Source organism: Aplidium turbinatum, chromosome 6, assembly GCF_918807975.1.
Source record: "Aplidium turbinatum chromosome 6, kaAplTurb1.1, whole genome shotgun sequence".
Classification (NCBI taxonomy): Eukaryota; Metazoa; Chordata; class Ascidiacea; order Aplousobranchia; family Polyclinidae; genus Aplidium; species Aplidium turbinatum.
Window position 1 is genome coordinate 4,117,710 of NC_137477.1, and position 11,570 is coordinate 4,129,279.

The window sequence follows — 11,570 nt, forward strand, 5'->3', positions numbered from 1 at the left end:
GAGCATATAAAAATATTCCCTAAAGTAGGATAATATATTTAATATATATTATAATACAGGCCTTAAAACTCGTATTTTTTTCCGGCAGCCATCGTGGCCTACCGGGAGGCAACTTTCCAAAAGGTATGGTGATTCCCCTAACCACGAATTTTTGGTAAAATAACCCGAAACACGAATTTCAAAATAAACAGGCTAATATTTGTTCAAACTCAAAATCTGAAATGGCACAGGCAAGAAGATTGCTATCCCTATTTCTGCACTAAAAGTTAGACCAAAACCGCTTTTCAGATTTCAGCAATCAGCAAATGTTTGACCTAGTCCCAAAACCCTGTCCCTAATAAAATTGAAAACTTTTTGACCGTCTGCACTAACTTTGCTGTTAAATTTCTTCTGGTGAACCTAGAATTGCCATTGAAACATCAATAAAATCGGAAAATAATACTCTAGCGCCATGTGGCAAATAAAAGTTCAAAACAGCAACCACTAGATGGCGATAGTAAATATCGCGCATTCGAGCGATTTTACCAATGCGTAAGAGCGGCCATGCTTTTATTATATCCGTTTTGATCTGGTCATTGAAAAGGTAAGGAAGTGTAATGAAGAGTTAGCCTTTGCCTAGGATTATAATTCAGATATGTGCATTAGAGAATGTAGAAACTTATTTAAACATGTTCATTACACAGGCTAGTGTGGGAGTGTTCAGAGCCGGACACAAATTTACAAATGTCAATCAATCAATGGTTTATTTGTCAGAAACATAGTACATGTTTGAAATATGCAAGTATATTAATATAGGCTGTGGATATGCCAAGGTCTCCTCCGGTCCAGGTCGTGCTGACACAACAGTGTTAGCTTCTTGCAGTGCTGCCGGTGAAGCTCTTCCATCCTTGATCGTCTTCCAAGGCAAGAACCTCCCAAACACGTGGAAATTAGTGTTGGGCGATCTATCGAATTTTCGATACGATATCTTTTCAATATCGATATTTATTTCAATTTCGTTCGATATTTTAACTATTACAGCCCTAACTCGTAACTGCAAACCCCTACAAAAACGTTGCCAAGGACAAACGGCAAAAGTTGAAATTGCCTCGGCAATTGCTGTGAACGTTCATAACGAAAAAAATTGTACCAAAACATGTAAAACGAGAAGTGAAAAATATACGGTACTAGAGTAGTCTATCACGACCGCACCGTTTGATTTGTTGTGATGTAATAATACCAAAAAGTAGCGATAAAGCGAGCAACGCGATACGCACGCTGTTACGTTAATTCACGTTGAATAACTCACGGGTAAAAAATTAAGTTAATTTTGGGTTGATTCAACGTTCGAGTCAGTACAAATCGATTTCATTTTCCCGGCGGGTTATATTACGTAACAACAATGCTCAATAAGAAATTTATGTTTGTTTTACATTAATTCGACGTTGAATTATCATCCAATAACGTTAATTGCTCAACCAGGTACCGGTAACAAATCAATAGCTCCCCGCGAGAAGATTGCCTCGATTTACGTATGCACTAACATAATTTCGGCACAATTGGGATACTGCGAGCAACACAAAGTCTGTTTGATAGAACTAGCTGTCAGAATCGGAATCATCAGATGCTGCATCGAAGGATGAGGTTGTCGCGTCATCACTGGAATCGGACACAACAAAAGGCTCATCGCTTAGCTGTAAACTTACACTCTCTTCACCGTTCGCAATGAAGCGTCCACGTTTTGCCGTTTTCGTACTTTGATACCCATCCACACGCCTCTTTCGCAGAGCTCCATCAGGGTGTTGACTAAGGAGCAAATCTATGGCTGTGGCATAACGACTGGAAGGAATGTCTAACCTTAACCTTATTTTTATTGCCGACGCTAATGCTCGAGGTCCACTGCTGCGTTAAGGACGTAGCAACTAACCCGGGAATTTTGATAAATGTCCCGGATCATTTAAATCCGGACATCTCCATTTTTCCAGCATGTGACATAATATCTGTTGGAGCCATGCTCCCTCTATTAAAGGCAACAAATGGCAATGTACTAATTATGATGCCATAGTATGTCTCGCCCGCACTTGTCACGCAGAGCGAGTCAAAATATTTGAAGACTTTGTCAAATCATTTTAACTCCTCCATGTTGTTTTCGTGTTTCTTATGCTGTGTTGTTCATTTTAATTTCTTTAATAAATTTCTTTTTTCCACTGTTGCGTTGTGTAATGGCGTCCGCCCCGTTAGCTCAGTTGGTTAGCGCGTGACTTCTGGAATGAAGAAGCTTCAAGATCAATCGGTGCTGGTTCGACTCTCGGGGTGTGCGCTTGAGCAACGCACGTTAAGGAATGCTCTCCATTCAGCGGCATCTAACGGATGGAATAATTCCCTGGCAACAAGACTTCAACAATCGGAAACTTCACTCTGTCAATCTCGGCGACCGGGCCTGCGTCAGTGATTCAAAGCCTCTACAAGTATGCGAAACTGCCAGGATTAAGCTCTGCAAGAAGCTTTCCCAGTCCGAGGATAAAGATTCAATCAATCAATTGATGAGTAATGTCATCACTGCTATTGTGTTCTCAAGTCTTTAAAATGTTTGGATTGATATTTTTTCACTAAATAAATAAGAATCAGGAAAATTGCGGATACGTGGTAATTTATACATATTTTCCTACAGACCAACATTGTTTTCGGGATCCATTACGCCAAGGTTTTTTTTTTTTTTCGGATGAAACTATGTGAAAATAATCAGTAGGTATGCAGGAGCTAAAGCAAATTTATTCCAAAATAAACGTGCAATTGAAAGATTTGTTGTATCCACGAATTTCCCCAACTGCGCATTTACGCATTAGGGATTTTTCCCCTTCCACGAAAATCCTTCTCCTATATCACGATCTTCTTCCGTATTTCCGAAGTTGATGGAATTTTCGCCTGAAATAAATTGTTTTGTAAGGTAGACGCAAGTAGCTAGAAGTGGATTACCACCAAAAAAATATATCTTCAATATATATCTTCAAAATTAAAGAGTGGGTGATGAAAAACATTTCGTGTTTCAAAAAAAAAATTCGTGGTTAGGGGAATGACTATACCATTAAAAAATCCCCTTTGAACTTTGTTTGGTAATTTCAGAAGAAAAAAGAGCAACAGCAGTGGTGGGAATCAAACCCACGTCAATGAAATGACTCCCACCGCCCTATCCCTCTGCGCCAAGTCAGCCGATGCCAAACCGATGACTTAATTTAACTACGATTTAAGTTTTCCTTTGTTGCTCAAAGGGGATTTTTTAATGGTACCTTTTGGAAAGTTGCTACCGGGAGCTCCTTCTCGGCGGCCAAATCTGCGCGCTTGGAGGCCAAAATACAAATAATGATAGCACTTGTAAGCAAATAGAATTAAACTTGCTACAATGCTAAAATGATCACTTAGCATCTGTTGAAGTCTGGGCGACGTCCTGCAATTATAGAATCGTTGAACCACGCAATAACTGCTTTATCGGGATTGTAATCCGGTATTGCGGGACCATCTAACGACACTAAATTCTTTCAGCTGCTCAGTAAATTGTTTCAACTGCATTACCCAATAGCCTACCGCCTTTCATAAAATCTGACCATTTATACCGTTGTGATGTCACCACTGAGGGTGTGAAGTCACTAACTCATAGGGGGAACATTTTTCCACTATGAAGACACGTGTTTTCCCCTCGGATGTCAACTAACATAGTTCTCCTTTTTAACAACGGTTCAATGTCCGACAACATTGCATCGACATAAAAACGACAATATTGCCAGCCGATGTAAATTAGCACTTCGGATTAACACTTTGTTAAAATAAATGTCGGGAATTACAAACAAGACTAGTCAAACAGGCAAATGCGCGAAGGTTTTTAAAAATTTTTATTCTAGATTATTTAATAAGCGGAAAATTCGTCTTGTTTTGTTCAATTATGTTCGTCTAGTAGGCTACTGCTCTATAATCGTGCAAAAATCGCAAGCCTGCGACTTGTGGTTTCGCATCACAGTAATTAACGCTATTACTCGCGCACAATGGATGATTGCGCGTCGCGCGTTGGCCTAACGTGCTCACGCATTTGCGAATGCGCAGGTACAGCTGGTGATCGCAGCTGGATATATTCCATATATACAACAGCAAATGTTCCCGCACAATACAACAGTGGTGATTATGACGCGCTGACCTAATTCTGCGTCACTCTTTGATACTACACATTTTCGACAGTTAATCCACGCTCATTCCATTGCGAAATTAAATAATTGGCTAGGAGAAACCGGCAGCCAAACTTGGCCGACTGAGAAGGTAGCACCGGCGGTCAATCAAGCCGCGATGGATGCCGGCTGCTTTAAGGCTTGATAATATAACTGCAGAGTGCAGACAGTGCACACCGTTTCGGCCTTCCGGTCTCCTCAGTGCAGTAGGTACACTGGTACGGTATGGCCATGGAGACATATACCTCCATGTGACATTTTCCTTTTATGGTACATAAGCACCAAAAATAGTACTACTGCCAACCTTGCCAAAGTGCTCAAACTGCAAGCAGTGAGCTTTGCGCAATGCATAGCAAGGTACAAAAAATTGGGAGGTGCTCATGGTGACAACAAAATGTAAAATAGAAAATACTGCACAAAGAACAAGTGGAAGCAGCGAAAACGCACAATTATCGATTGAACTGTTATGAATCCTTTTTTTAAACAGAGTGTTTCCGGGCTGTATTGACCTGATATCCTTCAGAATCTCAACAACAGACACAAAGCATAAGCCACCTAACCTGAGGGGAAAATATTTCAAAGGCAAAAATTGCAGCTTTTTTCATTGTTGAAGGTATGGTGAAGAAAAAAGTGACTTGCTAAAGAGAAAGTGTAAAAAAGTGCGTTATGCTAAGGTGAATGGGTGAATAGATACGGATACAACCTATTTCGTCCCCTGAACACTTTGTCTCCTAAAATTGGGGGACAAAGTGTTCAGGGGACAAAATAGGTTGAATCCTTAAAAGGGTTAGGGTTAGAAAATTAGAAATAGAAACATTTCTAACCCTGAGGGCCTGACCCTAACCAATAGGTTGAATCATTAAGGGTTAGGGTTAGAAATAGAAACATTTCAAACTCTAACCTAATTCCTAATCCTATTTCTATTTCTAAACCAAAATGTTTCTATTTCTAACCCTCAATAAGAATGCAACCTATTTATACACCTATTTTGTCCTCTGAAACGATCAATGGAAATTTTGCAATGTTTGCGGCAACTGCGATTATCAGCGACTTTAGCTCTGTTATATTTTTGGTAGTGGCTATTTAACCGGCGCCGGTCTTTGAATCTGAAACACTATTTGACCGGTCATGACGTCACTATATAGGCACTTCTTTCATTTTCTCTTTCAAAGCAAAAGACGAGAAGAGTGCCTATATAAGTTCTAATTTCGACAATCATGTTCAACTGATTCGGTGGCGTGTAGGATACGTCTCGGGCTGGTGTTCCAGAGGGAATGAGTTTGATACTACGCGGAAGCGTTTTTTTTTTAATTTTTAACTAAATTTTGACCCGAAGTGACTCAATCGTTAGGCTGCTGCATTTTTGTAGTCAATTTTTAATTTGAGTAGCCTACAGCCCAATTTTTTATGTCTTTTCAACTATGAGTAATAAAGTTAGAGTTTTTTAATTTTCTTGAATTTGAGAATTTCTCTGGATAATTTTCCGTTCGACATAAGAGGATGTGACCGTGTTTGCCGAACGACGCATTACATTTTTGCGCTGAAAAGACATAAAAAATTGGGCTGTAGGCTACTCAAATTAAAAATTGACCACAAAAATGCAGCAGCCTAACGATTGAGTCACTTCGGGTCAAAATTTAGTTAAAAATTTAAAAAAAAAAAACGCTTCCGCGTAGTATCGAACTCATTCCCTCTGGAACACCAGCCTGAGACGTATCCTACGCGCCACCGAATCAGTTGAACATAATTGTCGAATTTAGAACTTATATAGGCACTCTTCTCGTCTTTTGTCTTTTGCTTTGAAAGAAAAAAAGAAAGAAGTGCCTATATAGTGACGTCATGACCGGTCAAATAGTTTTTCAGATTCAAAAACCGACGCCGGTTAAATAGCCACTGTCTATTTTTTTTTCTTGACCTTTTCAGGGGACAAAACCGGGGGATGAAGTGTTCAGGGGACGAAATAGGTTGCACCCAATAGATACAGCCTCAGGTTATATTTACATATAATGAGAATACCCACTGCAGCAATAAAATACTGATATTTTAACTAAAAATGCAGTAACTTATCTATAGGCCATATACCTGAAGCAATGTAGAGTTGTCAGGAATACAAAAATCATGTAATACTCTTCTGATATTATCCAGCACCTCTGTGCTTACTTCAGAAAAGTTTAACATAGTCAATCTATTCACAATCAACAAATCTATGCTGAAAATATACCGTACCACATTAAGTTGTTTCATTAAAATGAAAAATCACATTGTTCAGTCTGTAATTGCATTACATAGGCATATTCACACCGGGGCTTGTAGGTTTGAAGTTGCATGCAATTTCTTTTTTTTTTCAATGAGAGAAATTATGCAGGAGAATGCAAGAGAGAGATTACAAGAGAAATGTTATGAGAGACGTTACTGACCATGTCGACATATTTCTTGCTTGAATATTAATGCAATGCAACAATTATTGTAAAGTGATATATACTATCTTTCACCACAGCTAATGGTTTCAAGACCTAGCCATATTTCTTAAAGTATAGCAATACCGGTACTGGGTTTTAAAACTTGTACCGGTAACTTGCTACAAGGTCACATCTGTTTGTCGCATCCAGGATTACACCAGGTGGTTGAAGATTTAGATTAAGTGAACGGGAAAGCAAGGAAGCCAATCTTCATGTCCACCTTCAGGCATGCCTTTAAGTGTCCTGCCACAGACACATCCGCATGCTATTGAGCGGTGTCGAACCGGCGCCCTTTCGATTGCCGTTCCAGTGTTCTCACCACTCGGCTATGCAGCCGACGCAGCTGTGAGTGGGTTTGAAGGCATTGTCGTCCTTCCATCCACTACGATACCGTACTATTTTAATACTGTAATAATGAGTAATACCGTACCTGATAGTAAGTAATATCTTCATAAGGTAAGTCGGTACAAGCCGTTACCACTATAAACAACTTTCAACCTAACCATCAAGCCCCCATACCTGGTTAAACACTCAGCTTATGCTGGTAGTTGAAAAACACTGCTCCTCTCTACCCAGGGAGTTATTCATTGTGTGGGAAAAGTTGCTAAATGACAGGCAGCCGATAGAAAGGAATTGGCCAGACTACTCGTGTCTAGCACGGCATAATATCAAAGGCTTGAGAACCTATAGCCTATTTTCTTATTCCCCAAAGCTCAGTAACTGAGTATGGGGCCACCTGATTAATGGAATCTTCATAGTTGGACTAAGAAAGCATCTTTGAGAGTAGCAGTGGGCTATAAATGGGCAATTTTTAGTTTTGCTTTCGGGACAGTTTTTTTGTGTTCCATTTAACCTATCTCAACATGAAATGACAAAATTTTTGGTCTGAGTTCCAAGAAAAAAGTGTGCAGGACGAAAATTCAAAATGGCCGCCACTTTCCCTGAAAAATCACGATTTTAGCCATAATTTGGTCATTTTGGGGTATTTTTGCCTGGTTGTGGTGTCTTACCCCATGTTTGTGGGGTCAGGCAATCTGTTTAAGCAATAATAAGTAGGGTTTAACTTTCGGGTCTGCTACTATTCGGTGAGTCCGATTCGGTAAGTCCGATTCGGTGAGTCCGATTCGGTGAGTTCCTAACCTCTAACCCTAACTCCTAACCCCTAACCCTAAAACGGCAATGATATTTAGGCTACCGTACCCGATAATTTAAAAAAAAAAATTCAAAAAATCACCGAATAGAGATTGGACTCACCGAATCAGACTCACCGAATCGGACTCACCGAATCGGACTCACCGAAACGGGCCATTCCGTTAACTTTCACGTGATATATATAGTTTATGATATAGTTTGACAAAATTACTCACTTTTTTAAATCTATTTTGTGGTTTTCGTTTCGAGCATCAGCAGACTTCAAACTCAAAAAGGCACTCTGTCAGGAAGTAGCATCTACAAATGCCCTTGTAAATAAGAAGCCCACAACAAAAGTAACTCTACACAGAGAAGTAGGATAATAGATGGTGATTGGCATCTATCCCACTTCAGTGATTCTCATCTTAAATTTTTTTAATGATGATTACACCGAATATACGATGATCTCTGTATGTCCTCTCTTCTTTGCCTTTGAAGATAGAGACCAAATAGTTGCCTTTATTGTTGAGACGATGAAGAGACTACAGGTAGCTGCCAATGACCCTCGCTGGACTGCAGTACGTCTTTGGGAGCAGATTGATGCCCTCACGACAGCAGCCGCAAGCAAAAATCTCAAGATTGAGATATGTGTTGCAGAACAACTGGCATCAAAGCATGTGCCATATCATTTGCTTTGTAAGTCCCATACATGTGAACGGTTTGATACAGACAATCTCACAGCTATGGCTGATCTTGAAAACAAAACTGGTCTTCGTAAACTCATTGTCAAGAGAGAGCCAGTGGTTGAAGCTACTCTGGCAGCTCTTATAAAGCTCTTAGCCCATGAGGGAGATGGCAAGACAGCATCTTTAGCAGAACAGTTTGATTTGATTTTAGAGGAAGCTGGAGTATATAAGTCGTTTAGCCTCTACAAAGAGCGACGTTTTACCAGACTTGAATATCAGGCAGGTGCAGTCTATGATTGCATTCCGTACATGAAGCAGTTTCTTATCACTTGTCAAGACACCGCTTAATAATCTTGTTAGAGCTTGTAAAATTTACCTTGAGAATGATTTCATCATAGCAGGATTCAAAGCACTTGCAAATTTTACATACCAAGTGACAATGCCCTTCCTTGACTGTGTGGAACGAGCAAACCAGGATTTGTTAATTGACATCCTTCCTCAGCTCTGCAGTGACTTTGCTGAAAAAAGACCACACCCTTCGGGACTACTATGTAGCATGGACACATGTGAAAATGGAAGACAATGCTCCACAAAGCGATCTTGATCATCTTCTTCCTGGAGAGATGTGCAATTGTGCATCCAGGCTGGAAAAGTAGAACCGCAGTGCAAGCGTAAGTATTGGGATGTTTATCTTAATGCTGCTCAAGCAACTCCTCTCCATACACTGGTATCCGAACAACAAAAAAACCGGCCGACACACACAACTTGAATGCAGGGAGGTACTTGGTCAAATTTGGTTATCTTGCTTCACAATCGGCCAAACACTCAAACATGATGTTCAAGGCAAAGAGGATCAAAGATGACCTTATGCTAGCCTATAAGAAAGACAAATCAATGAATTTTACCGGTCAACCACTACTATTCTCAAACAACTAGATTTAATGGAAGTGACCTGGAGCAACAAGCAGAAAGAGAAGAAAAAGCAAAAGTTGAAAGGGAATTTACAAAAGAAAGTGAGAGACAGTGATTTTATTTACCAACTCCTTGTGAAATGGAAAAAAACATGGAGGGCCTTTTACGTCTGTTCATGAAGTAAAAACTCTTGTTTCTAAAACGCCACCTTAGCTAAAGACATTCATAAGGCAAGAAATCAGAGAGTCACCCACCAACATGATGCAGATGTCCGCAGAGATCTTTACCAGGTCAACAAGGTATCCCAAAAGGAGATGAACGAGAACCTCACTGTACTCCTTGGAGATGATTTCCAAGTTGAGGAAGCAGTGGTCTTCCCTTGTGAAGAGGAAGAGGTGAAGAGGTGAAGAGGTAAAGAGGCAGAGGTTCAGGATAAGGAAGGTCTGGTGTTCCAACTAAACCAGTCACTTGACGTCATATGGGATGTGGGAGAAAACAAAAGATGGTACGCTGGGTTTTACCTCGACGATAATGGGGATGGAACATTTCGAGTGGACCATCTGATGCGTGATAAAACTTGGCAGCGACCACCTGGCACTGGTGACATTCAGGACACTAGGAGCAACAGATTATCCCTGTGACAGTATCAGGAACTTGGGTCTTTTCTCGGAGAAAACCATGTTACATTTTAAATAATTCCCCTGAAATTGAAACTGTGTTTAAAGAAATAATACAATATAAAGGTGAAAAAAAAACGATAAATTTGGTAAAAATTAATATTAAGTCAACCTCCAATCGTCAGTGACTTTTCTGATATGCACTAACAGATTGCATGACCCCACAAACATAGGGTTGAACACCAGAACCAGTGAAAACAACCCCAAAATAACAAAGTTATGGCTAAAAATGTGATTTTTATGGAAAATAGCGGCCATTTTGGATTTTTGCTCTGCACACTTTTTTCTTGGATACAAGATCAAAAATTTTGTTATTTTATGTTGAGATAGGTTAAATGGAATAGAAAAAAACTGTCCCGAGTGAAAAATAACAAAACAAGTATTTTTGACCCATGTATAGCCCACTCCTATTGAGAGCTTAATCCTGGCAGTTTCGTATACTTTAAACCACTGATGAAGGCTTGGCCACACGGTTTGACAGAATGAAGTGTCCAATGGTTGTTGTCTTGTTAATTATTCCATTCATCAGGTGCCACTGAATAAAGAGCAGTCCTTGAAATACGTTGCTCAAGTGCACGCTCTGGAGAATCGAATCTTGATCTTGTACCGGTAGTTTCTTTGAAAAGTCGAGTGCTTAACCAGCTGAGCTATGGGGGCAGACTTTTACACTAGAAAAGAGTGCGAGGACTGCTTGATCGTTTTAATTAAGTGCTAACAACAAGAAAAAGGTTAAAGTACCACTCTTCTAAGAATCTTTTTTTTACAACTCTTCAAATTGCAAAAATTCAGAAAAGTAAGCCTGGCCCTCAACGAAAGCCAGCATCAGGGGTCCACGTCTTTTAGGCGCTGACAGTTAGGCGCTGGTCAAATAGGCGCGCACACTGTGGCGTCTGGATATTTAGGTGCGGAGCACTGTGGCGCCCGGTCATTTAGGTGCTATTCCTAGTAAAGTCTGCAGATTGTATCAGCTTGGCATTGCCCTACGCCCCTGCGTAGGGCAATGCTTTTCACACAAAATATTATATTGAACAGAAAAATATATTGTTTTGTTAATGCGTGTGCGTTGTTGGTCATGGCTTCAGTGAGTGAAGTTGCTTAAACCGGCAATGCTTTTTCACACAAAACCACTACCAAAATTTTTTATCGATTTTCGCCGATCAATTACATTCGGCTCAGCGATAGCTATTCGCTCTAGCGAAAACGGCTAGCCAGCTCTCTTTCAGATGTTAGAAGACCGTTGTGTTGTGGATTTGCATCTATTTTCATTGTACGAAACATGGAACACAATTCAACTCTGGGTTAAGCTACCGCTACACCCATAGGCGTCGATTTTTTCTTAGAAGAGAGGAATTCTGGGTGGGCGAAAGTTTTCAAACAGATTTCATTGAATGTGTACGGTATGTTCGCAAATTCGCAATGGTTAGTCTTTCTCACAAAGACTGCATTTAGCGTCGCTGCAGCAATTAAGCTTTAATAGGTTTGATGTTTGCTTTCTTGCGCCTTGCGATCTTA

General features: G+C 40.1%; 1 protein-coding gene across 2 annotated transcripts in view; it reads right to left on the reverse strand.

Moving 5' to 3' along the window:
• The window catches only part of LOC145772812 (importin-4-like), a 34,323-nt gene extending 27,936 nt beyond the window's left edge, over positions 1-6,387 (reverse strand). For both annotated transcript variants that reach the window (XM_082584693.1, XM_082584692.1), the window contains exon 1: positions 6,276-6,387. In XM_082584693.1, the coding sequence (XP_082440819.1) occupies positions 6,276-6,371 (96 nt within the window). In that variant the 5' untranslated portion in view covers positions 6,372-6,387. The remainder of the gene's footprint in view (positions 1-6,275) is intronic.
• Positions 6,388-11,570: the final 5,183 nt, after the last annotated feature.